Below are 27,715 nucleotides of genomic sequence, written 5' to 3' on the forward strand. Positions count from 1 at the left end.
ATTTATCAGATCATTCTAGAAAGTCACTTGCCTGGCCCATGATAGATATTCAGTCAAGGCTGGTTTTCTTCCCCTCCAGAGTAACATTTAGGAAATTTCTTTTTCTCTGCACCAAGACACTACGAAGAAGTTATCCTTCTCCAGTTTTTTCTTTATTTAGCATGCAGTGGATCCCAGCTATGAGATATGGATACTTCATCACAACTTTTACTGTTTATTGCTGGATGGAGAGAGAAGTAAGGCAAAGGGACCCCCGGTTCTGAATGGCCAGTTGCCATCAAAACAGCCCTCCTTCCCCTTTTACATCTTGACATGCCTCTCTCTACATCTCTCTTTTCCTTTCTTCATTCATCTGTTCAGTGGATAGATGAACATGTGCCAAGCCCGTAGTTCTCAAACTTACAAGTGCACGAGGAGGAACACCTGGCCCCATAACCAGAGATTCTGATTCCATGGTGGGGGGTGGGGGGGCCAGGAATCTTCTTTTGATGAGTAAGAACATTGAGTATGAGCATGGGTGGTCTGAGAACCACACTTGAAGAAGCACTCCTAAAAAGACTGAGGGATAAAGACAGTCTGTTTCCTCAAAAAGCCCAAGATCTAGTGGATACAGATAGAAACAAGCTATAATGGAGCTGTACCTGGAAGAGGGGGAAGTCAGCTCTGGTTGGCTGGTTAGGAAAGGGTCTATCACAGACGTGACATTTGAGCTGGGTCTTGAAGGAAGACTAGAAATTTGCCAGATGGAATAGGGAGAGAGAAGGTTCCATGCAGAAGAAACAACATGAGGAATCAGAAGCACAAAAGACTGGGAGGAGTATGTACCCTGGGTCTCACTCCATCAATAAATCAATTTTTAGCACACCCCTCAAATCAGAAATTCATTTATAAATTACTTTTCTTAATCTATGTACTAAAGATTAGGAAATTCTACTTTTTTGAATAAAATTAAGTACAGTCATCTCTTGATATCCATGGGGGATTTGTTCCCAGAACCCACACCCACCTGCCCACCCACAAACACCAAAATAATTGTAATACCTAATACAATGTCAGTACCATGTGAATAGGTGTTATACTGTACTGTTTTTATTTGTATTATTTTTTATTGTGTATTGTTATTTTTTATTGAGTTTTATCCCCGAATATTTTTGATCCACAATTGGTTGACTCTGCAGATGAGGAATCTGCAGTTAAAGAAAGCTGATGGTACATAAAGTTTAATATTTTATTTGGGTCCCCACTTTGGAAGCCACTGGACAAGGCATTACTGAGGACTGAGGATAGAGGCAGCATGTGACACTAGAAGTGCCAAGTGGTAAAGAGCCTACTGCCCAAAACAAAAAGAACACATCCCCGCCCCCACCATTCACAGGAGAGCCTAGGAGTCCACAGCCTGCCGGGAGGCCAGGAGCAGTGGGGCTAGGCCCAGCTGCCTCGGGTTGGACATAGGCCAGCATTTCTGGTCCTTCTTATACCACATCAGTCTCTTCCAGTGTCTGTCCCTAAATTATTCATGTTCAACAGCCATGATACCTTCTGCATAGACAACCACCACCACCTCCCCCGCCCCCCCTGCCGATTTTTTTGGAAGGAAATACAACAAGAGTATTCAGAATGGTTGGCTCTATTTTGTGTATGAGATAGAGAGGGATTTTTGCCTTGTTTTGTTTTATTTTCAAATTTGTTTTATTTTATCCTGCTTTCTATATTTCTCAGTTTTTTTGTTTTGTTTTTATTAAGCATGTAAAATGAAGTAAAAATGTGAATAATGTTAAGTCAATTCCCTAAATTGTACCCTTGTGCTATAAGACATCTGACATCCACAGACAGGATAGTTTGCTTTCTCCTTCCATAGGTATAGCTTTAAAAACGGGGGTGAGGGGGTAAGTGGTAAGTCATATCATTTTTATAGTTACAGATACTGAAATATAGTTAAGTTACATTCTCTGAATAGTGATCTCCATGGAAAGAGACCAAAGTAAGTAGTAGTTAGCAAAGATAAGAAATTATATTATTAAGAAAAGTCATATGTAAAATTCTAAATGGAGGTATATGAAGAATGTAGATTTTTTTCAGTTGAACATTTGGTGTTGTGAGATTTGTAAACTTTGTAGGGTTTTGCAACTTTGTCATGTAAAAAATTCCAAGAAGAAAAAGAAACCCCTGCAGTTTTTGTTTGTTTGTTTAATTAACCGTGTCCTTTTTGAGGAACTCCAGAATTTTCTAAGTGTTGGGAGTTTAGTTCTTATGCTAAATCTTCACATGTCTTATTCCAGAAATGCACCTCAGATGATCTGATGAAATACTCATAAACAGTGGTTTCAAGTCATTGTACGATTCCAATATACTTATAAAGTACGCAGACTAAGAGATATTAACACATCGTGTTACCTCTGATGAAATAGAAATAAAACAGGCTCAGCCTGATTGGCAAATCAAGTGCAGTTGTTGATGTTCATTGACAGAGGTGTTTTCCTTTGCTTTGTATGTGGAACGTGGTTTATGCTTCAAGGCACCGCAACTTTATTTCCCTGATAGACATGATTAGTAGGCAGCTCTTCAAAGGGTTGTGTCCCAAACCCAGTCTACATGCTGTACTCATGTATGTTGGGTTGTATGTTTGCCAAGTAACATTGTGAAATGCAGGAAATCTCCATAAAGATCAATTTGTCACCACTGCTGCATTCAGAAAAGAGTTCAAGTTACTGAAAAACCTAAATGCAAAAATGTAGAGTGGAAGGTGACAGACACAGGAATCTTAGCAGTGTAGCAATAAACAAAAAAATAAACATAGCTGAACTACTTGATAATGATCCCAGGGTTAAATTAGCAACAGTGGGAGAGGAGAGTAGGAGAGACATTCCTGGGAGAGACTCCAGAGGACATAATCATGTGGGAAGTGAAAGAAAAAGGCATGGAAACTTGGTGAGTTGTCCTAGTAACCAGTTTACAGGGTAGAGGAGAGGGGACAGGATGGGTGTAGAACGGACAGAGAAGAGCTGGGAATTGGCAGCATGCAAGAGCTGGGAATATAGAATCACACACACACAGTCTAGCTGTGGTTTTGGCCATCCAGCTGGGGAGCAAGCTTTGTTGACAGCTGCAATGGTTGAGAAATGGGTGAGCTGAAGCGCCTGCCTAGTTTTGCCCTGGGCCCAAGAATCGCTGGTAATACCTGGGGAGTTGGATTGGAAATGGTACCCATGGGAAACCGTACATTATGCCTTAAATGCATAAAGGAAGCTTTCCTGCCCTCCACCTGGTGGGCAGAATCCTCTCACTGAGGGGAAAGGACACAGATGCCTGATCTCCTGGGCAATACAGGCATCTCTTGACTCAGTACTGGCTAGCAAAGGGCAAACGTGGCTCCCCAGCTCAGGGCCCGCTAGTGGCTGTCAGGAGCCCAGCTGGCATTCCTCTGAGCTGTGGTCACAGTCCATACTCCTATGCTGTAATAAGGGGCCGGACCCACAGTGGGGGGCAATAGTCTTTATACAGGGAAGCCTGCCTTTAGGGCTTATCACTCATTTGCATGCTTTATGCTGTCTATGTAGAAGCCAGAAGGACTGAAACACGCTGTTAGTATTCATTAGACGGTCTTCTCCCCAGCAGTTCCACCTTCTCTTTCTCTGTCAGAGCGCTGGAGATCCAGGCTCTCCTACAGCTCCTCCTGCCAGGACCTGCTCCAGCCCAGGCCTCCTTCCTGGTGCCCCAGCCTGCTTGTTCTGCTTGGCAGATGATGGGTTAGGGAAGCACGTTCTGAAGCCCTTTATTCACAAGAAGGTCCTGAAGCGAGATTGTCTGGGATCAGATAGTCCCAGGCAGTTCCTCTCACTCTGGTCTCCCTGAGGCAAAACATCGGAGTTTTAACTCTTTAACATCTAGCTCTGGCTGTTGTTGCAGATTGATTTCTTTAAATTTTCTTTAAAATTCTGCTTTCATTTCTCAATATCCACCACAAATTCTATTCTCCAGTTTAGCAACCACTGACGTCCTGGGGCTGCCCTCTCACAGCATCTTTATTTCTGAAGAATACTAGACCTGATGTGGCTCATCCGAGCTTTCACACAAAGCAGTCTTGTCACTCAGTGTCTGAGTCTCCAAGTTTTTTATTTTTTTAGGCAGCTGGCCAGTACAGGGGTTGAACCCTGGACCTTAGTGTTATCAGCACCATGCTCTAACCAAGTGAGCTAACCGGTCAGCCCTATTAGTCTCCAGATTTAAAGACAAGTCTTTCACAGAGCATAAAATGATACCTCTATTCCTACTAAAGAATCTTTCTGGTTCTTTTTATTATTGTTATTATTAGTCCCCCACAGAAAGGAATCAAGACAGTGGAAACATTTTTATAAAATGACACTTTATCTCTGTGATTAACTATATAATAAACCATAAAGTCTTTGCCATGGTAATGTCCTTACACCTTATTGCTTGCATAATAAAAGCTTTTTTATGGCAACAAAATAAAATTTTACTATCGAGGCAGTTTAGATAAAATGAGAAGACGTGTTTTAGGAAGGAGAAAAGGCACTTCTGCAACACATGAGGTCACTGCAGGTTTTATGTGAGCTCTGTTTACACAGAACATGTTTGATGTATCTCAAGTCTGGTGCCCTCCAGAGTGCTTTCCTCAACCATTTAGAGAACTTTTAGTGGCCAGTGAAAAGCCAGTTAAACAGTGCTGTATTTCTGTTAAGTACAGAGGATCACTGTTGAAAAGCAAAAATATTCAAAACTTAGAGTTTGAGATGATTAGTGGGAGAAGCACAAATTTCAATAGTTAAACCACCCCAATTTACACACAGAATCATCAACTACCTGTTTTGATTCTGAGCCAAACTCTGTGCTTAGTGAATATCGTTACCCTTTTATTAATAAGTTTATGTCTCAAATGATAAGATTCTGTCAAAGAACAAAATTACATAAATTATTGCACAAACGTGATTTATATGCAAGCACCACAACATACTAGTTAAGGAGAAGTTTCATTATCATTATGCCATGGAAAAATGAATATATTGTCTTCCCTTAATTCGTCACTATCAAGCAGTTTTTGCTAAGCAACCCACAAGAGTCTAAGATCATATAGCTGAGCAGAAGCTTTTTAAAACTCAGTCCAGTGCTCCCTGAGGAAGTGATGAAGTGAAGACCTGAAGGAAGAGTCAGGAATTAATTAGATGAAAAGAGGCAAAATTGAGGAGGAACATTGTCTTCGAGACAGACGGAGGGGCGTGTGCCACAGCCCTGTGGCAAAGAGAGAGCAGGGCTCATCCCTGCTGGGTGAGATCGTTGCAGTAGGTACTGACACTCTACCTAATGTGCCTAGCCCACAGTAGGCACCCAGAAACTCTTAGTTGTGATCAACTCTCATTTTGAGGCAACTGAAGGCTGAAATCTGTCTACACGGGTGTACCTCGAAAGCAAGTGTGTGAGCTCTGTACATCACCAATAGGAATGCGGTCCATGACCCTGTCTGTGATTCTTCTGTGACTCATCACCTCTGGTATCATTCCTCTCAAAGGACCTTCCTCCTCTCTCCTCCCTCCATATCTGATAATCAAACCATATTTGCTAAGCACCCTCTGTCCTTATCCAGCCTGCAGCTTTGTTCATCAAGCAGCACTTCAGTGTGTATCTCTGTCCTGGTACTTCTAAGAAGATTCAATGGGACGTGCAAATGGCACTTGAAATTGCTCACGAAGCTGGATGTTACACCCAGGCTTTATGGGCATTTGGAAGGTTTTTGACATGGTCTTTCTTTGACCCTTCTGTTAGTCTGGCGCTAGCTTCATGGGCTGCTGGCTCCTCACTGTCTGACAGCCTGCCAAGGACAAGCTGGCCTTTTCTACTTCAACCTCTGCATTCTCTTCCCACAGTTACTCTTCCCTTGACAAGCCTCTTGTCTCGAAATCAAAACCCAAGGAGCCCTGAGATCCACCTTATTGAGATTCTTGAGGGAGGGTCAGGTTTATCTGCCTTGGTCTGGCCCCTGATCTTGGTTTGCATCAGTTCTGCAGTTCATCCTGACTCAGCAGAGATCCCCTTGGCTTGCCTTTATGCATGTGTTTTGAAAGCAGTCATACAGACATAGCAGTGCCTGAATTACTAAGGTGCTTGAGGATGATCTTTTTTTGTTGAAATACCCAAAGGAATGGAAGCATGGTTTGATGCCAACTTCATAGGCTTTTTCACATCCTCAAGTGTGTGCATTAAGCAAATGAACAATTTATTATGTAAACCTTCATCCCTTCTATTGCTGGCCCAGAAGGCCTGAACTAACTGTTGTATAATATCCAGCTTTGCTTAATATGTGTTAGACCGGGGATATGTATTATACCCCAAATGTCCATCTTGTAAACTCTCTGGGCATAAAATTATGTTAACAAATTTAATCAACAAAAGTTTTACCATGATCTTGTAACAGGTAAAGAAATTAGCAAAGTCCTCTTCCCACCCATTTTCCCCAACCAACACATACACAGGCTGTAGATGTCCAGCCTCCAGTGTCTCTGCTTTGTTTGCGTGGTGGGGACAACAGGCTGTATGGGGCCATCCTGGTACTCCCGCTGCAGTCTGCTCCTCTCCTACCCACTGGACATCAGGGAACATGCCAGTCTGTGTCACATGCACATATCTCCCATAGTGTGTGCCATGCATGCCCTCAAAACCTGGAGACTCTATTTAGAAGCCTCTAGTTGATAGGGGAGGGAAAATTCTAATTTCTTCTCCTTGCCATCACCATTTTCTTCCCTACCTGTTTTTCACTGTTTCCCCAGGGAGTCCTGCAAGTTTTCTCACATTCTTCTCAGCTCTCCCAAAAAGAATGTAGGCTCCACAGGGTGGAAGGAATCTTTCTTTTTAGTCCACAGCTGTATTCCCAGCCCCATAACCCTTGCCAGGCACATATCAGGCACTTGGCAAGTATTGGTCAAATGAACAAAGGTTTTGTCAGTCTTCCTGTTTCAGTCTTCTCTGTGGCATATTCTTGTACAGCTGTCCCAAACCTTGTGCAACCAGGCCTCACTCCACAGGTAAAGAGAATGGAGCACAGGTTACCTGCAAGTCTCACCTGACCTGTGGCTGTAGCACTATGGAACCCTGCAAGTCAACCCTTAAGCTCCAAATGGCTTGTCCTGGACTCCTATTCTGCATCCTGTGGGCATCCAAAGCCCTCTCCAAGATTTGTGCCAGTTCTGGGTAGGGTTTCACATTCTCATGGTCACTCTACTTTCAGGCTGTGCCTCTGGCCATCTCTTCTGCTTGCATTGACCCAGAAGTGAAACCCAGCAGTGCCTCAGTTTCTGTGTGTGTGCATGCATGCACATATCCAAACCATGCTCACCAAGATGCAGTGTCCTAAGCCAGGCACACAGCACTCACCTTACAATGGCAACAAGACGTTCTGGCTCCTGGAACTTCTCTTGCCCACCCCAGTGCTGGCAATTCCTCCCAGCCTCTTCCCCCTACACAGCTCCCAGCCTTCTTGCTGTTCTTCTCTCTCTCTTTTTTCCTCCCTATCTATTGGAAATAAAAATTCAAAACATTTTCTCATGCAGAGTAGCTTAACCATGTATTTGTAGTTTGGGCTCTTGGCTTCAGATCTCTAGGTTCTCACCTTATCTCCTGAACAGCTTGTGCATTAGCCTTTGTTTCCCTAAACCAAGATGGAAGTACCCTTTCTAAAAAGGTTGTAAAAAACAAAAACAAAAAACATACTTGCCCCTATTATGGCTGCATTTGTAAACTTGACAGAGTAGCTTAATATACCTTGTAATCACAGGAGCACAAAACCTATTGACTCAACCAAGCATTTCATACAGTTACCAAATATATTCTGGTTGATGCATAGACAGTCTCTGGAAGGAAATGCAAGAAACTTGTAACATTGGAGACCACCAGAGAGGGGAACTGAGTAAGTAACAGATATGGGATAAAGACTTCCTTCCCACCATACACCTTTCTGTATCAAACATTTCCTAGAATTAAAACATATCATACCTATGTAATATCAGTGAATGAAGTACAGGTATCCTGATATGCCAGTTACATCAAAGTGATCATATCCAGTGACCTTAAGCCATATGCGTCATGGGAATAACTGATGTTGTCTACAGTTGATATACTAGGCTCAGAGCCCAGTTCTGGAGAATTTGCCATTCACTGTACACATCCGTTCTTTCCACTAGGATTTCCTGGTTAGAAAGAGCTGAGCTGAGCTCCTCAGCACGAAGTCCTTACTGTCCAAGTATTTCGATTACATCATCTAGTAGTTGAGAAACCCTAAAACTGCTATAGATATATCCTAGAAACCAATTTTTACTTTGACAAATATTGCAAAATCCTTAAGAGGAAATAAATTTTCAGCACACTTTAAATTTTGAAAGTACATCTCAGAGAGGGAAATAAAGTCAATCTGATGGAATGAACAATCTGAGTAATAATAAGGATTATAACTGTTCTGAAGCACATTAAATATAAGTTCGTGATTAAACTATACAAACAAGCAAAAAAAATCTTACTGATTACCTTTGGAGGATACTAAGGAACCAACTACCCTTTTGAAACTGATAAATAAAAGGCGAGACTCAAGCATTTATCCTGCTTTACCTACACAAACTGTACTTCATGAGAAATAGTTGTTAAGGAAAGTTTCTCTTTATGGAAGATTTTCATAAATAAACGAAGGAGTGAGGTTTGAATATCCCCATTTTGCAAACTCTATTAATTTAGGCAATGATCATCAATGGCTGCTAATTTTATAAAAATGAGAGATGTCCTTTATATTTCCTATAAATTTATTAGGTGTAGAAATTTGATTAGACACATTTGATTTTTTTCCAGGAGAAATATTTTATATTGTATGCTTCTGTCAGCACACACATAATGAAACAACACACTTGTAAAGTATTTCTCCTGAAAAAAAAAAATCAAATGCGAATTTAATCAAATTTTCACATCTAATAAGTTTATAAGAAATACAAAAGAATAGGTCCAACAATACAATGATAGGTAATCATAAAAATTCAGACCTTGGACAACTTTTCAGGACAAACAACCTGATTTCTTCAACAAATATATTGCAGAGGGGATGAGAAAACAGATGGGAGGGAACCTATGGATTAAAACAGATTTAAGAGACAGTTCAACCAATTGCAATGAACTAGCCTTATTTAGATCCTGGTTTAAACAAACTGTTATAAAAAGATTCATGGGAAAAAGTGGGGAAATTGAATACTGAGAAGATATCTGATAACATTAAATTATTGTTAAATATTTGCAGGTGTTACAATAAATACTATAGTTATGGTCCTAAGGAAGCCTTCTGTTTTAGAGATATATATAGAAATCTTTATGGTTGAAATGAAATAAAAAGAGCATCTGACATCTATGTTCACCCCACCACTGGGGGTTTCTCCCAGGCTCTTCACCCTCCACAGCCCCCAGCCTTCCTGCTGACTCTTCTCTCTCTCCTGTCTCCTCCGGACATAAAAACCTATGAAAGGATTGATAAGGAACTTGAAATGAAGCATTGCTTCTGGGAGGGTCATTAGGGGACTAGGGTTTGGGATGAGAGAGAAACAAACGTTTGGATAGATAAATGTTTACTTTATGCAGATAATACCTTTTCAAAGGACTAAACAAAAAATAAATGAAATATAATGGGAAAAAGTTCATTAGAACCTTGAAATGCTTATAGGGAGAATGAGATAGGCATAGACTCCTGTTGTAGAGCATGCAGGTGGATTGACCCAGACCATATTTCTCAAAGGATTGTCCCAAGACCATTTGCATCAGATCGGGCCTACTTTACTCTCTCCCAGCCAGAATCTGGGAAGGTGGAGCCCAGAGACAGTTGGGAACTATAGTCCTTGGGGACCTAAGTGCCAGCTTTCCAAATATTTAATATATTGTTTTGGAACATTGGAATGTATAGGGTAAAAATACTGCCAGATTTAAATTCAAAGCAACACAATTCTGAAAGTCTGTAAGACTATTTTTTTTTAGATTTGTTGACAATGATTTAATCAGCACATGTCACTATGTAATCCTTGGGAACATCCCTTCCATGTTGTCTCATGTTTGGAGAGGCAGAGCGTCCTGCTGGCATTGTAGCATTTATGGTAATTTTGTATTTTGTTTAATGAAAATAATTTTTCTTTTACTTCCAGTGCTTATTAAAAGTTTATCTTTGATTAAGCATTCTCTGCTTTTGTTTTTGTTTTTCCCCAGCATCATTGACAAAGAAGTTTCATTAATGGCAGAAATGGATAAAGTTAAAGAAGAAGCCAGTAAGTAGACACATAGTTATTTGATTAGGAGACTCCCAATCAGAAGCAGTCCATAGGTCAGACTGACAATGATACCAGATTCTGAGCGGGGTTCTAAAATTCACACTGAGATCCTAGCTCTTGAGCCCTGTAACCTTGGACAAGCCACTTAACCCCTGGAAAATTTATCTTTTTATCTGGCAAAAAGATAAATTGTATCACCCACTTCATACAGTTGAGTGCATGGCACCCAGAAAATAGTAGGTGTCATAGTTAAGTTTTTTAAAGTCCAAGGGAACTTTGGTGCACATAAAGAACTTGTAGTTAATTGGGTTTAAAATGACATTGAATTTAATAATAAATTTTAAGACCGTAGTTTTTAAGCCTTCACAACTTATAAATCTTGTTCTATCATTTATACAGTCAGTTTCACCTGTTCCTTGTTAGGTTCAGTTAACTCGAGTTTATCAAATTTTATCAAATTAAATTCACCTAAATAATCAGTTCTGTTTGAAACCTAATTACATAAACTCCCCTCAACATTTTGAATTACATACATAAACTTAATATAGCTTATTTTTTTCAAGCACTGTAGATGCCTGACAAGGCAAACTCACAAATCTGACAAGCACAATATTCCCAAGCTTTTAAGCCATTCTTACAACATTAATCTCTGAGACTTAGAGATGTATTAAATGAAGTTTTCTTAAAACACTGCAATTCCGTTTACAAACTTCTTCAAATACACTGACATCTGCCAACTTAAAACAGCAAAAGAAAATCAACTCCATGTTTTAAATTGAAATCGCAAGTCAGATTGCTTAATGTACCAAATTCTCTATTTAAATAATGGACACACTCAAATTATCTTGATCATTGCAAAACTCTTTTTTAATTTAACACAAAATATTAACATTCTGGGTTTGGTTTATTCTTTTCTTTATACTTATTCCTAATCCTTTCCACTGTGATAAAGTTATTCAGTGAGCAGCAGGGCAGATTTACCTTCTTGAGTAGGCTGCAGTTCATGGGGTGGAGATTTCCACACAGACAGGATTTCTCAATCAGATTCAACATCAGGCCCTAAAAGGACATGCTGGGCCCTCTCCTGTCACTGCACTCCATCCACCGTAGACCATATTTTTCATCTGGGATTTAGTTTTATAACCCTTGTCTTCTGGGCATTTTAATTTCTTCATCCTTACCCAAATTTTCTCTCATGAATTAGATAAACGACAGTCTGTGTCCCCAAGCAGATTTCAGCTAAATCCCTTTACTTTGACTGCAGTATCTTTCTTTTTACCAGAATGAAAGCTCAGACCAGAGTCTTCATTCTTTTTATATTTTTCTGCTCTGGGCCTTGGCCCTAATTTAATTGTCATTTTATGGAAAATAGCTATCATTATTTTGTTTCACAATTTTCTAAATAGTTTTAAACATTTTAGAATTTAAAATATAGCTTCTTTTATTAAATGAAACTAATGTGATCCAGAGTGAAGCTGTGGAGTATTTACATAGTTACACAATCTCTTTGATTGTGAAATTTTATTCTTATAAAATGTGTTGATTTCTTCAGTAAAAGTGGATTATACACATGACTTGGGATTTTTCCTGTTTCTTAGATACAGTGTATTTTAGTTTTATGTCCTGATGATAAAAGTGCAGACAGCCAGCACAGACACAAATGGTTCTCTAGAACCAAAATAGAAAGTCTCTAGCACATCACTTTCTCAGAAGTTAGCAGAAGACTTCAGGTTTCATACACTCATTCATTCCTTGGACAGTATTGTGGAAGTGCCAAGGCTTGTGGAATTTGGAGCATCTCTGGAGAGCAACCTTCATTTTTAAAACTCATTCAATCAGTAAACATTTACCGTGTGCTTCCATATGTGCTAAGCACTATTAGAGACCAGGATAAACAACAAACAGATAAATGTGTGGAGCCTGTGCTCATCCAGCTTTCATGCTAGTTGAAACAGCTAGATTGGTCCACAGGGTTCACCTAACTTCAGTAATTGATGCTGCAGGTCCTGGCTTGAGAACTATCCTTAGGAGAAACCAATTTGTATGACTTGGAGGCAGACAGAAATGAGTCCAAATCCAAACTCCACCCATTTACTGGCTGTGTGACCTTGAACTATCTTGTTAACTTCTCGAAGTCTGAGGTTCCTTATCAGAAAAGGGGGAGTAAGAATAGTATCTATCTAAAAGATTTATTGTAGAGGTAAAATGAGAAAATACGTGCCAGACACTTACCACAGGGCCTGACACAATATGTGTGCAAAAAGAGAAAAGCTCTTATTAATAAATAGATTAGTCTATCCCCTCATATTCCCGTCAGAAAATGAAGCTCAGGCTGACCAGTTAGCTAAGTTGGTTAGAACGCAGCCTTATACCACCAAGGTCACAGATTCGGATTCCCATACTGGCCAGCCGTACCCCCTCCCCTGAAAAAAAGAAAATGGAGCTCAGAGGTGTTTTGGTGAATCTGTCAGGTGTCATGCCAAGGTGCCATGCCAATGTCAGCTATATGTCTTCTCCACAGATGGAAGGAACCAACAAACTTCTCCCCACTAGGTACAGATGCTCCTCAACTTACAATGGAGTTCCAAATCGAAAAATCATAAGTCAGGGACTTTCTGTACAGAGCTGTCTTTACAATCACCATCTTGAACTTGCTTATGTATGATATCAAGAGTATTTTTTACATTTTTCATTTCCTGTACATGGTATAAACCATGTTTTCTGAATTATAACATAAGCTTCTATATTCGTCATGGCACTTAACACAATGCTGAGAAGACTGTAGGTACTTCATAAATATCTGTTAAACAGATTGTTGTAATGAATTCAGTGTTCATAGACTGGGATCCAAGATTAGTGAACACTAATGTAATTGCAAAAAAGAGAAAGTGTATTCTAGATGAATATGTCTCACTTTATTAAAATATTTATAGTTAGCATTTTTGAGTATACTATACTAAACACTTCACATATGTTATTCCACTTAGTTCCACAATAACCCTATAAGATGTGTACAATTATTACATTTTATGGATGAGGAAACTAAGCGTGGTGTGGTTCTAGGGTCTCAAACTTCTTCTGCGTACCCAGGGAATTGAAGGCCTAGATAGGCATGTTCTTGGAGTGTCGTGTTTACTAGAGATATGAAAGAAAACACTATTTTGTATTAACAGAAATACAGATATATTATGAAGTTGAATACAAAAATCACAAGAATTTTTAAGGAATAAAAAGGATTTCGAAGAATCTTTGTGCTTAACCACGTCTCTGGCTCCTGAACCCCCAGGATTTTAAGTACAACCTTCTGCTGAGGAGTATTGTTTGAGAAGCCTTAAGATTTTCCATGGTTCTAGTAATATGAGCAAGCTTCCAATGTGTTCCAAAAACTTATAAATCCTATTGAGAAAGTGGATTTCAGCATACCAGCTACTGTTTTTAAAAGTACATAAATAATATTAATTAAGTCCTGGATGCAGTGAAAATCTAAACTGTATGGAATTGTCTCCCTCTACGTATTTCTGAAAGGATGGTACTTTTAAAACATATTTATTCTATTTTAAACTACAGGATCATTGAATCTTAAGGTCTGATCTGTTTTGTTTTTGTGATCGATGTTTTTGAGTTTAAAATGTTCGCCCCCAAAGAATATTAGCTTTAGATCTCAAGTTTCAAGGCTTTTTTCATAATGAAAGGCTTTGAAATGTTAATGAGACTATATGTAAAACACATCCCAAACTTGCTGATGCAAAGTATTCATTTCCATGCATATTTGCATGAGTGTAAACTCAGAATTTATTGGTGATTTTGCACCTGCATTGCTATTTTAGGGCCCATTTATATCTATTTCTGCAAAATCTCTTGTTTGGTGTGAATGCCCAAGTTCTACTTAATCAAAAGGAACAATGACCCCTAATTGTCACCAGTTCCACAAATGATCCATTAAGTCAGATCTGCTTAACTGTGCAGTCACTCAAGGTCTCCTGACCTCTTTGCTAACTGATATCAAGTCTGGGCCTTCCGAATTTACTTTTTATCTTACTTTACAAGAGAAAAGTATCTCGTTTCATCCTCCTACTCAAGAATCATTTTCTCATGCTGCAGACTTCACCTATATGTTGCATTATAATGGCAAATAAATAATAATAAATAAATAAATAACCAATCAAAGGCATGGGTCCTAGACATTCTTAAGTGGCCCCTGTAGAAAAGGAACTTCCATCCTTCTTTTACATACTCTTTTTAAGTAATGTTGTGAGGCCGCCACATGGAAAAGGAACCAGAATACCCAATTGAGATTTAAAAGGAATCTTTCTTGGCTGGCTGGTGACTGTCCCTCAAAGAAAGTCTTGGAAGAGAGCAGCCCTGACTTGAAGTTTAGAGGGTTTTTTAAAAGTCACATTTTTACATTAATCACACAGTTAAAATTATCAAATAGTCACACACTTATAGTTATCATATAGTCACACACATATCCTCCTGGCATGAGGAGGGGGTTTGGGGAGGCCTAGTGCAAGCTGATAACAGAAGCTGAAACAAGCCAGTTAATCGCTCAGGGGCAGCTTGGGTGGTGAATAGCAAACAAAATTCAAACTTCTCTAAGTGCAGGCTAATATTTAGCTTTTAACTTCTATCAAGGGGGCTGAGGAGCTGAGGGGGATTTTCAAACAACAACATTTTCTAAGCAATTCAAATGCTATTTAAACTTAATCAGTCTACCTTGTCACACAGCAAGCAGTTTCACAGAAGCGAATTGCGTATGTTATGAAAGTGGGGGTCACCCTATCTCAGTAATGGATTCAATGAATGAATGGATTCATTCATTCACTCATTTAGTCCATCATTCAGCAAGCATACTGCACATTTGTGTGTACCAGGCACTAGGTGCCATAGCCACAAAGAACTCCATGGTTCAGTCTGCACCATAGTCCCATGAGTGACTGAAGATGCTTACAGGGGCCAGGCAGGTAACATTAATGCACCAACAGGGCAGATGGGGACTGGCACACTGGGTGCCATGCTCCATCTAAAAAGGGCAATGTCTCCTTGTTTTAGCCTGTTGTTGCCACTTGGGAATGCTGATCACCTATGGCCAGTAATTCCAGTATTTTAAGTGATTCCAGAAATCTAGCTTTCAAATGGAATCTCCTAATTTTCAAATGTGGGCAATTAATATGTAAAAAGCAATGTGTGAACTAAACAAAACATATGAGCTCTGGCTGAAAATGACAGTGGGCTACCTTTTTGTGACCTCTGGTCCAGCTGGGCAAATGGAGACACCATTCAGCAATACATTGTCTATGTTCAGATGAAAATTCCTTTCACTCCCATCACCTGGACAAGGTTTTTACTAGCTCCTGTGTATTCTGAAAGACTATTAGGCACAAGTCAGTCTGCCCAGATACATGGTATTGTAAGTGGGGGACAGGGGAGCCCCAGGTAAATAATGAAAGCATGATTAGTTTGGCAGATGATTAGACTTTCTAAGTTGTAGATTAATTATTTTGTTGATGTCTCAACATTGACATCAGCATAAAAAGGTAACGTCTCTCAGTCTGTCTGAAGAATGGTTTATGGTTTACAGAGAATCTTAACTCTTGATTAATTCTGTACTTCTTTTCAAGTTTTTGAGGTAACTTTTTTACATTTTATATATTCAGAACTCTTAAAATCTTATTGTTTTGTTCTGCATATATTCTGTGAATCTGGTCTAATAAAGCAGTTGATCCTTGTTCAACCAAGAATGGAGTGTGAGTTCGACATGCATGTCATTGTAGATGCACTCCTCTTCTCGTGTAACTCAAAATGCTTGTCCAAATGAAATGAAAGCAGTTCGTGTATGACTTAAATTAGAGAGCTACAGATCTATTGAAAGATCAAACTTCATGTTTAAATCTCACCCTATGTCTTTACATGCATTGCTCTGAGTTCCATAATCTTTTGGGAAACACATGCACACACACACATGCACATGCACAAATTAACCTGTGGGCTACTCCATCTATTTGAAACTTTAGTTCATCTGACAGATGTATGAAAATGTGGAGCCAGGGAACTCCCCAGTGTCTTCTCTACATGGGCAGATGCTGAAGAGTGCACACAAATCCAGTTCAAGCTGGCTTGACTCACCCTTGAAATTTTTCCACTGGGGACACTTATAACAAAGACATAAGACACTCTGCTCTGGAACTTCTCTCTCTCTACAAAATGGAAACATATCTGCTGAGCATCAATAGCAGAGGCATTTTTCAGCTTACAAAAAGCTAGTAAAGTAAAACTTTTACAACTTTTATATCACATTCCAATACCACAGCTAGTTGCCCTAAATGAGTATGTGTTAAAACTCAGAAGGTCTGATGCTATTAGAATTTAATAGTGGAGCACATAAGAAATGGTTTTTGCTTTGTGGTTTCCTATCTTTGTAATAACGTTCAGCTAGGATTTTAATAAGTGTCTTTTTTCAAAGATAGTTGTTCTGAGTAACTTACAAGTTTTAAAAGTCTGAATTAAGTAAGTGAGATCAGATGCCAGTGGAGAAAAAGAAGATTCACTGTGGGTTTCCAGTGAATCAGAAAGGACCATGTTTGATTTGGGGATCACTGAATAAGGACATAAGGAAATGGGTCATTGTTAACAGCACCAATGGTGAACCCACCTCTGTGGCCAACTCAGAGAACATAGTCATGGTCCAGCAAAGCAATCAGTCTGGAGGAAAAACTCATTCCAAGAAATTAGGTCATTTAATATGTTTAAAACTCTGGCCTTATTATTCCTTCTTATTTGGCAGTGGAAATCCTGACTGCTCGTCAGAAGAAAGCAGAAGAACTAAAGAGACTTACTGATCTAGCCAGTCAAATGGCAGAGATGCAGCTGGCCGAACTCAGGGCAGAAATTAAGGTCAGTTCTACAGTGTCACAGCCAGAACCCCAAGCCAGGGAACTGATCCCCATTATATTAGTTTTGCATCCACTGAGTTCTGCTTTCTGAGAATCTGATATTGTACACTCATCTCTCTTTCACAAAATTGATATAGAGAATGCAGACTGGTGAAGAACCAGCTAATTGCTGTATTTAAGTATAATATGGTTTGGAGGGATATATTATTAGAAAGGAGAGGTACAAGCTATTTTCCTATTCAGTAGAGACTGACCCAAATAAAGTGTACTCAACCATGAATTATAGCTGGGATAAGGATATTATTTTCATACTATGTAATTTATATCTATGTATATAAACACACACACCCAGGTGAACACACAGTAAGTGTGAACTTAGTGTAACAGTGAGGACTATAAAGCATGCAGTCTGTGGAGACTTCTTTCCTATGTCCTTTTCCAGCGTAGTTGCCTTTTCATTAAGAATGCTACCCACAAGTATGTATTAGATTTCTTCAGTTGCAAGCAACAGAAACTGACCCCGGCTAACCTCAAGAACAAGTAGAATTTGAAAGAATGTGACCAGCTCACCAAAGCAGAGCACAAGCTGAAGACTCAGGTCCACGATTAGGCTGAGACCGGGGTGGCTCGGGTAACGTAGGAAGCAGTGATTACTGGACACTCTTTCTAGGGCGCCATTGGAGTGACCTCCAGACAGCATCAGCCTTTGTGCCACGCACTTGATTCAGATCCCTAAAAGACTCTGATTGGCCTTCACTTGGGTCACATCCATCATTTGGCCAAGAGAGGGTGTGATATCTTGATTGATAGACCCACCAAGACTGTGGATCTACCAAACTGATTGGGGTACAGTTGCCAGAAGGAGACATGGTGACTAGAAAGGCAAGAAAAGTATTTACAACAAAATAGGAAGAAAAACACCTATAAATTCCCCTTATCCTCCTCTTTTTCACGCAGTATACTAAACACACACACACGTACATATTCACTCCAGCTTCTTACCCACTTATGGGAAATGAGTAATTTCAAGACAGTTGCTGCTAGCTTTAGAAGTAAGATTGTCTGCTCATCAGGTCATAAAACTGGTAGAGTCTGGAAGAATGTGGCAAGTGAAAGACATGAAAGGGAGCCCCCTGGGGAAGAGGACCTGCCCTGAGGGTGCTAAGAGCTATGGAAATCTCCCTTCTCTCTTTTCTGGCCTTCCTTGCCTCCTACCCGGTCAAGTGCGATGGCCTCCTAACTAGTCTTTCTGTCCCCACTTTCTCCCTCCAGCTTTGTCTTCCACTGTAAGACCTGAGTTACACCCCTAAAGCTGATTTGTCTCCCCTGGTATGATCCATCCCTTCCCTCAGAATAAAATCCACAACTGGACTCTGCTATACATTCAACTTCCATCTCCCCTTACAAAAATCCCAGCTTGTCAGAATATCAAGTGAGGAATATGAAGTTGCCAGCTTCCTGGTCGACTGAAATCAGCTCATCCTCAAAGTTTCATTTCTGCCTATCAAAATCCCACTCATAAAATGGTTAGTAGTATAGGCTTTGGAGTGAGACAGTCCAGCTCCAAAATTTTCTACTTCTGTGACTTTGGATAAATTACATAATCTCTTAAATTCTTAGAACCTCAATTCAATTCCCCCATCTATAAAATAGAGATGATCATAGTACTGGCTTCATAATACTATGATCAGATGAAATATGACATTATCTGTTAAGAATTTGGTCAATCTCTGGTAAGTGTTCAATAATTTTTTTTAATGTTCCAGCTCAAATGCTCCCTCTTACATAACTCTTTCCCCTCTCCTCTCAGTAGGAAATAATTCCTTCCTCTTTTATGTTCGTAAAGCACCAACCACATTTTACCTTGTATTGTATTTAATGGTATCTGTTTTCTTTTGCCATGTGGTGAACTTCCTGGTAAACTTGAGGGACTGAGTCATAGTTATTTCTGTATTTCTCACTCTGTCATCTATACATAGATCTTACTTTTAAATGAATTTTTTAAAAAGTCTCTTTCCCACTTCCTTTAACAGCACTTGAAATTCCACCATTCAAGAAAATGTTTTCTAGACAGTAAAGGTTTTTTGGACTTCCTGGTTCCCTATTAAGATAGAGATAGGTGTCTAGGAAGGATGGCATGTTTCCTTTTGGCAATTAATACCTTAGCAGAAATGCAACCCAGAAAATTGCTCTAGCAATGGGTGCTTGAAAGGTTATACAGATGAGTCCAGATACAAACTTTGCTTGTGTCACAGGTTTGTCTAAGCCCAGACAGGTGAAAGATGGGACCCACACATACTCATATTCCCAGAACAAGAAGGTGATCGTGCCCCAGGCAGGTCAGAACCAAGAATGACTTAAAGGAGCCTCACAGTGACAGGGCTGGGGTGATCGCCACCAGTTCGGCACCATCACGGGCATGGGAGAGCAGGGTGAATGCAGCTGCAGCTGCCTGGGTCGTTTCTGTAACTTCCAGGCTCCTGCTTTACTTCTCTTTCCTCCAGCACTTTGTCAGCGAGCGTAAATACGATGAGGAGCTCGGGAAAGCTGCCCGGTTCTCCTGCGACATCGAACAGCTGAAGGCCCAAATCATGCTCTGCGGAGAAAGTGAGTTTTGCATACTTGCTAAATAATTCTGTGTGAGTAAGCTTGGTGCTATTTGGAGTTGATACTGGAAATGTCAAGTGTGCAGTTCCCAAGGGGGTCTAAAGTGAGGTCTTAAGAGATTTAATGATCTAAGTTCAGGACACAAGTCACTAGAAATGTCAAGATTTGAACTTAGAGTCTTCAAATGCCACTGCCCATCAGTAAATCCCCAGGATTTATCAAGCAGAACAGAACAGGTCAACTAGCTTATACCTTTGCAAACTTTTCTTAAACACTGCCAGATAAACTGCGTCTCTGATTTCAAACAGCACTGGTTCTACAGAAACCTGTTACACAGAGAGTGAGTCTTCCTGATGAGCCTGGGGACAATCGGCACTGGCAGTGCTGGCCCAGCTGTCGCGCGTGTGCTGCTCAGCAGTGCTGCGTCCTCCCGGCTGGGTGAAGCCTGCAGATAATGAAAGACTTCACTCCAGCCATTAGCTTCAGTCTTCTTCCCTATTAAGCCTTAATTAGAGCAGCTAATGTGCAACAAAACTGACTGCTGCTTTTTTCCCTTCCTCCAGCCCACTCACGGGGGAGGTGACAGTGAGCACTGAAGTGGCTTGAAGGACGGCCACAAGGAGGAAAGAAGGGCTAATGAGGGACATGGGCAGCCTACAGCCGCATAGTCTGCTGAAAAGTAGAGATTTGGCTGTACTTCATATTATAATATAATTACCTATACTGTACTGCATACATATACAGTACTAGTTTCCTTTCATCACTTCACAATATATGGTAGACATTCTTCCATGTCAGTATATTTAACTAGTCATTTATTTAAATATAATTGATGTGACCAGTCCTCTGTGGCAGTTAGGTCACTTCCAGTTTTTCACCGTTAAAGTAACACTGCTGTGAGCATCCTTGTTCACACATCTTTGGCAATTATCTGATTTTCCGACTGTACTTCTTTTAAATTATTTTCTACTTTTCCTCTATCCTCACTTCTTTATGAAAGACTCTACCTGTTTGCCTTTCTTCATCCTTCATTCATTCTTCATCCCTAGCTTTTGCCCATCTCTGAAAAAGCAAACTGCTCTTTCCCTCGGAAATTTAACTGCCCACCTAGTTTCCACATCAGCCTGATGATGAACCAGACACTAATACTGAGGGGCTCTGTGTCACAAGTGTCCACTCTGAAAGACAGCTTTGCGTGTCTGCAGTAATAATCCTTAAAAGGCCCTTTTCTTCTCGGCTTTGTTGAGAGCACATGGAGAGCCCACAGGTACTGAGCTAGAAGTAGTGGTCTCTGAGCTGTAGGAGATAATGACCCCATGACACTGAGTCTGGTAAGCACAAGAGCCACTGAAATCCCCTGGTCATGTTTGGACAGTCCCCAACTTGCTGTCACAACTCACCTATAAAATGAAGAGACTGGAGATATGTCTCTGTCCTTCCCATTTCTAATGTTCCATGATCCCTGCGGGTCCCTCCTAATCCTCTAGCAGAACCCTGGGATTAAGTCTGATCCAACAAAAGGAGCAGAGAAAATTGCTTTAAAAAATTGGTGACAATTTTAAGATTCAAAGAACAGTTTTGCTGTGCAGCCTGGCAGTCAAATTTTGGAGAACCGTGAAAGGGAAGTCAAGGCTTTATCCTTGAATTGATTCCCTCTGGCCTGATTCAGCATAATCACATGAAATCATCCCATCAGAAACTACCACTGTGCAGCCTTAATAACACACCAAGGTCACAGGTTCAGATCACTGCACCGGCCAACCACCAAAAAAAGAAAAAAACTACCCCCTACAAAACCAGCAGGAATGGTAATAATAAACGTTGAACAGATCTGCCTGAGCCCTGAGTCCTGACGTGAGCCTGCCTGATCAGCCTTCCTTGCCTGGAGCATTGGAGGCAGTGCAGATTGCAGTGGGGCTGCAGAAAATGTAGCGCTAATGGACTATAAAAGATGCATTAGAGGCTTGCAGGCCTGGCCCTGTGGTGGTAGAGGAGGGTGATATGCATGACCCAGAGTGACAAAATTCCTAACACCCAGCATCCCCCCATTGCCACACTCTCAGACACAGGCCAGTGTGTCCACGTGCCTCCAGTCTTTCTGTGTCTGCAATACTGACTGGCCTAGGGATCTAAATAGGGTGGTAAGGGGTTTGGTAATAGGCATGCTAAGAGGCAGGGGGCATTTGCAGACAGGATCAGAGAGGGAACCTCAGAGTCTCATTGGCCCTCTTCCCTGGGTGCTTCTTGACCTAAAGAATAATATTGAAGGTGTTCAGATATGTCTTATTTCTTTCAAATGTCTCCCAACTTGGATGATTACGCTGTAACCACAGTTCAGTGATTCCCACAGGAGAAATGTGGTGGTCTCAAGTGCCAAGGTGCCCTTTCAAATGACAACTTTCAAAAAAACACTTTTGTTAGTGTTTTTATGTGTTCTCATCAATTTCTTCATCTCCTAGCGCTTCCTAATGGGTTACTGAGGCGGGAGTGTCCACAGCGCAGCCCGTAACAGCCAGCTCTTTCTTGTTGCAGTTACACATCCAAAGAACAGCTACTCCTCAAGAACTCCCTGCAGCGCCCTGCTGCCTCTGTTGAACGCTCACACAGCAGCCTCTGGGAAGCAGGGCAACTTTCCCCGAAAGTCATCCAATCACAATAAGCCCTCTGAGGGGAAAGGAGGAAACCCCAAAATGGTGAGCAGTCTTCCCAGCACTGCCGACTCCTCTCACCAGGCCATGCCGGCCAACAAGCAGGTAAGCATCTCTGCGGAGGCCGCCTGGTGCTGCCCACAGGGGTCCTGTAGACACTGGTGCCAGGGAAGAAAACAGCCACTGCTGTTTTCAGGCTGGGGTCACTTTCAGACTCCCCCACTCGCAGCAGCACTGCCTGGCCTCAGGAGGCCCTGGCTGCCTGGCCAGGCTCCAGGGACCACCCCGGTCTTTCCAGTCCATGCTTCATAGGCACTTTCCCACAGGGAGGAAGTGGCCCACATATGCTCTGGACAGCATGAGCAGAGCCCACCCAAATGAGAAGGCTCCTCTCATGCCCTTGACTGCCACCATCCCCAGGTCCCCGTCACCAGCCCACATGTGGAAGGGACTCACCCAGATGCAGGGGCAAGATTCTGAAACTGGCCACTGAAACTATTAGTGAGAGAAAAGCTGGCTTTTGTTTTGTAAGATGATTTAATTACCACTTAATGTTTAGCTTATCAATAAGAGGCCAAAGTTAGTGCAAACTTCTCTTCTTCTCTTGGGATTTCAATAAAGAGATTATATTTCAAAATCACATTATTCATTCTTATTTACTATGGCCTCTAAAAATATAAGCTTCCAAAGGACAATCTTCCTTTCTTCCTTCTGCTTCTCTACTTTGAGAGGTGATTTCCCCCTTATCATTAGAGAATGAACAAGAGATGGGGTTTGATGATATAGGAGTTGGGTATGCTATAAAAACACCTTTCACAATCTCTAAAAAAGAGAGCTTAAAGAAAGAGATGCTTTTTTATTTTATTACAGAAAGCTGGTTTTCTAACAGGTGCCCTGTTGCTTTGCCTCACACGGGGTGACGGAGATGCAAAAAGGATTACTCAAAGCCCATTTCTTTCTGAGCAGTGAGACATCCCAAAGGGGTTAATTTCCTAGAACCCTCAAGAGAGAGGCATTCCTCCTCAAGAAATTACCACTGGACTGGGGTTCTGTCTCAGTATTTATTCTCTAGGCCAGAAAGTTACAGAAAAGGAATATAGGTGAGTTATGGCTAAGTATAGTTTAACAATAGAAGCTGGAAACATCAGTGAAATAACGAAGTTACATTCCATAAAGCAGTTTGCAAAAGGTTAAGTCAATCCACCAACAAGCTTGTTCTTAGCAAACTTTTCCTTTCCCTACAGCACTTTCCTTAGTATGTTTACACAACAATAAAGCAACTTAACATATCAATCAGTAGGTTAACCTGCTCCAAGGGCACCTGTCCTTTGAGCCAGCAATTTTGCTGTGTTACAGTTCTATATCTACAACAGAGACTTTAGCCTGGGGAAAATTTCATGTCTTTTGCAAGGTTAACATTTGTATATGTAATTTTAAAAAGTTAAGTTAAACCTGAAACTACAGGGTTTTGGAAGCTAGTCCCTATGAAATACATTTGCTTTATAAATGTTAGTGTACTCCACAGTGCCCTGTTGTGTTTTGTTTTCTTGGTCTTTCAGAATTTCCATTACTACACTGATAGGCATTTCTCTGGCTCTGAATGTTTTCATGAGCTTTAAAAGAGCATTTTGACAAGGGGCATTTCATATACTCATACGTTACAGATCATAATCAAATCTGTTTTACTTATAGTCTGAATACATCTTCACAGCTTTTGTTCTTTGCTCATTATGAAACGCCATGCTAAAATTAAGACTAAAATTTAGTCTAAGAGTTTCCCTTTTACAATTTCTTTAAAAACAAAGGAGGCCAGATTAAGTGCTATCTGTGTAGACACTTTTTTAGCTCACTGTTTTAATATTGTAGGTGATGGCTGTTTAAGCTGAAATACACTTATGTATGTATCTAAGCCAGAAACCATAGACCCAGGCAAGAAGGGCCCTTGGGCTCAGCCTGTGCTTTAGAGTAACCCTTCCTGGCTCTCCCCCAGCCATGGCCCTCCCTACAGAGTGAGTGGTAGTGAGGCCAAGGGTGCCCACCCACAGTCTGCACTCTCCCTTCTGGAACATGCTCCCAGTGCTCCAGATTCTGGAATTGTAGCCCAAAGCCTGCCTTCGGGGTGTGCTTGGATCACTTCCCTGGATGCATCACTGTATTAGTCCGTTTCTGTTGCTTATAACAAAATACCTGGAACTGGGTAATTTGTAAGAAAATGAAATTTATTGCTTACACTTTCAGAGGGTGGGAAGTCCAATGTCCAGGGAACACATCTGGTGAGGGTCTTCTTTGTTGGTGGCTTTACAGCAATGCAGGGGTCTCACATGGCAGAAAATGGCAAAGAGAGAGAGAGACTCTCGTGTGCTTTCCTTTTAAAGCCCTCAGAATCATGCCCATGACCATCATTATTAATCCAATCCATTCATTAAGGTACAGTCCTCAGAATCTAATCACCTCTTGAAGGCCCCACCATTCAATTGCCATAATAGGATTTCCCACCCTCAACAGTTACCATAGGGATTAAGCTTTAATGACTTTGTGGGGGGGGCGGCATTCAATCCACTGCAGTTGCCTTGAGGACAGACCACACTACCAGTTTGCACACTTGGAGACCCAAAGGGTGATTGTGTGGGCAGGGGGGTGCTGGAGTGTCCACATCTATGTGTACAAAGCCCCCTCACAATGTGGGTTGGAGCCAGGGGTAGCGACAGGCAATATTGAGACATGTGGTCTGTAGGCCTGCATTTGTACTCTTGCCCTAGGCCCTGAATTATTGGGGTTGGTCTGCCCTAAACCTATGCCATCCATTCACAGTGCACAAATTAAGAACCTTATATACTTGTAACTCATCAGATTGCATGTTTTAATAATAGAGGTTTGATTTTCAAAAAAAGTCTATGTTCATGTAACAACCTCCTTGGGAATCTTGTCAGCAGACAGTATGTAAACTGGGAATGGCTCCACCATTTTCCAACTCTAGACCTTGGTCAGGTCCCTTGAAACTCATTGTCCTCATCTATAAAATGAAGCAAATAATAGCAGCTATCTTAAGGGTGATTGTGATTATAAGTGAGAGAATACGTGCTGAAGTGCCTCGCTTGTGCCTGGCACACCGTAAGCACTCAGTGAACAGTGGCTGTTGTTATCCTCAAGGAGTTCAGAAATCTTTCCCTTGTACAAGGACAGACAGTCTTAACCCATTCCTTCCTTAGTACTCATCTATTTATGTTCTTGGCTGCTGATTTGTTGAGGGAATGATTTTTCAGTGTAAGGCTTCAAATTATGCTGGTTTAAAATTGCAAAAAGTTTAGAACAGGAAGTAATTACCTCTATGAAAATACACATTACCTCCACATCCCACCAAGATCTACCCAGATACACCTCAACCCTGTATCTACCCAAGATAATATTTCTGAACTATTATATTTGTTTTGAAATAAAACAGAAAAACTGCTTTAGAGAAGAAAATTATAGGCAGTATTTTATTTTTTCTTCAGACATGTACTTAGAATTCATATGCATAGTCTATACAGCACACCCCAGAATTTTCTATGATAGAGAATCACCATTGCCCTGCCCCAGTGTTACACTTAATTCTGCTATATTATAAGCAGACTTTATGGGTTTCATTGGCCTAGTTTTTGAATTATCTGTCTTATGCTTCTGTAACCTGTCTTTCAACATCAGTAGTTTTCTTGTAGTTCCATTTACAAGACAGACCACTGTTTTTCTAAGATTAAGGATTTTGTCAGCTTGACCTCCTTTGCATGTCATATTCTTCTTGGGTCTAAAAAACCTTACCTGTGGCTCAGAGATTTGGTTTCCCTAATGTCTACTGATATCATCTGTAGTTTGCTGGCACCTCATACTTCTCTCTTTTCTTTTTTTGGTAGAATGGGTCTTCTAGCCAAAGACGAAGATTTAATCCACAGTACCATAACAACAGGCTAAATGGGCCTGCCAAGCCACAGGGCAGTGGTCACGAAGCTGAGCCCATGGTGAAGGGCAGCAACCGGCATGAACACAGAAGACAGCCACACAATGGCTTCCGTCCTAAAAACAAAGGCAGCGCCAAAAATCAAGAGGCCCCCTCGGGGACAAAGACCCCTGAGGCCCCGGCCCATTCGGAGAAGTCCCGGCGAAGGCAGCACATTGCAGACACCCCGGAGGCCAGGCCTTTCCGGGGGAATGTTGGCAGGGTGTCACAGTGCAATCTCTGCCCCACAAGAATAGAAGTTTCGACAGATGCCACGGTTCTCTCGGTACCAGCTGTGACATTGGTGGCTTGAGCTAGGAGAGAAAAGAGCAGTTTTCACTCAGTTTTGGTTCCCTGCCTGAGGTGCTGACCCAATTCGCTGCCAAAAGAGAGTCAATCAGAATATACAAACCCTGTATGGTTGTGTCATCCTCTCTTAATCATTTTTACTAATTCAAATAATCAGCTCTAGCTTGCTTCATAACTTTCATGGCTTTGCTTGATCTGTTGATGCTTTCTTTTCATCAAGACTTTGCAGCATTTTAGCCAAGCAGTATTTACTCATTTGTTAGGAAAATCAAGATGTGGCTGAAGATCAGAGGCTCAGTTAGCAACTTTTGTTGTAGCAGTGATGTCAGTCCATTGATTGTCTTTAGAGAGTTAATGTTGAAAAAATAAATTCTTAATGATCAGACAAACATGATCTGCTGAAGACACATGCGCTTTTGTAGAATTTAACATCTGGTGTTTTTCTGAAATATATATATATATATATATACATATATTGCTTTATTTGAAACAAATTAAAATATGCTGCATTTGACACCTGGTTTGTTTCTTTTATTTATGTCCACCTCGTTATTGAATGTACTATGTAGTACTTTCAAGAAAACTGTAGAGACTAGAGATTGTGTAAAGCTCTGTACAATACTGTTTCTCTTGGGATAAGCACCCTTTCAGAAAAAATAATGCCCCTTCAGTTACGTGACACACAGATAGGTGGATACACACCCCAATCATCTTACACACCATGTGGCAGTGGGAAACCTTGGTTGCAAGTACCATAAACCACAGCTCCGCCTAGCTTAAACAATAAAAAGAATTTGTTGTTTCAGTGACTGAAAAGTACAGTTGGCTCTAGGACTCCAGCACCTTTCTCTTGATTATCTCAGCTCTTCCTTCCTGCTTAGGCTGACATTGTATTCAGAATGGTGGCAAATGGCCGCCTTGCTCCCAGGACTCAAGTCCATCACCCACACTGTCCAGAATTGAGAAGCTCTCCAGGTAGCTTCTATGTGG

General features: G+C 40.9%; 1 protein-coding gene across 7 annotated transcripts in view; it reads left to right on the forward strand.

The window, feature by feature from the left end:
• SPATS2L (spermatogenesis associated serine rich 2 like) overlaps positions 1-27,239 on the forward strand; it is a 183,796-nt gene extending 156,557 nt beyond the window's left edge. For all 7 annotated transcript variants that reach the window (XM_063093192.1, XM_063093176.1, XM_063093167.1 and 4 more), the window contains 5 exons: positions 10,234-10,292; positions 17,080-17,189; positions 19,693-19,795; positions 22,328-22,548; positions 26,334-27,239. In XM_063093192.1, coding sequence (XP_062949262.1) covers positions 10,234-10,292; positions 17,080-17,189; positions 19,693-19,795; positions 22,328-22,548; positions 26,334-26,729 — 889 coding nt within the window. In that variant the 3' untranslated portion in view covers positions 26,730-27,239. The remainder of the gene's footprint in view (positions 1-10,233; positions 10,293-17,079; positions 17,190-19,692; positions 19,796-22,327; positions 22,549-26,333) is intronic.
• Positions 27,240-27,715: the final 476 nt, after the last annotated feature.

This window comes from Cynocephalus volans, chromosome 1 (genome assembly GCF_027409185.1).
Source record: "Cynocephalus volans isolate mCynVol1 chromosome 1, mCynVol1.pri, whole genome shotgun sequence".
Lineage (NCBI taxonomy): Eukaryota > Metazoa > Chordata > Mammalia > Dermoptera > Cynocephalidae > Cynocephalus > Cynocephalus volans.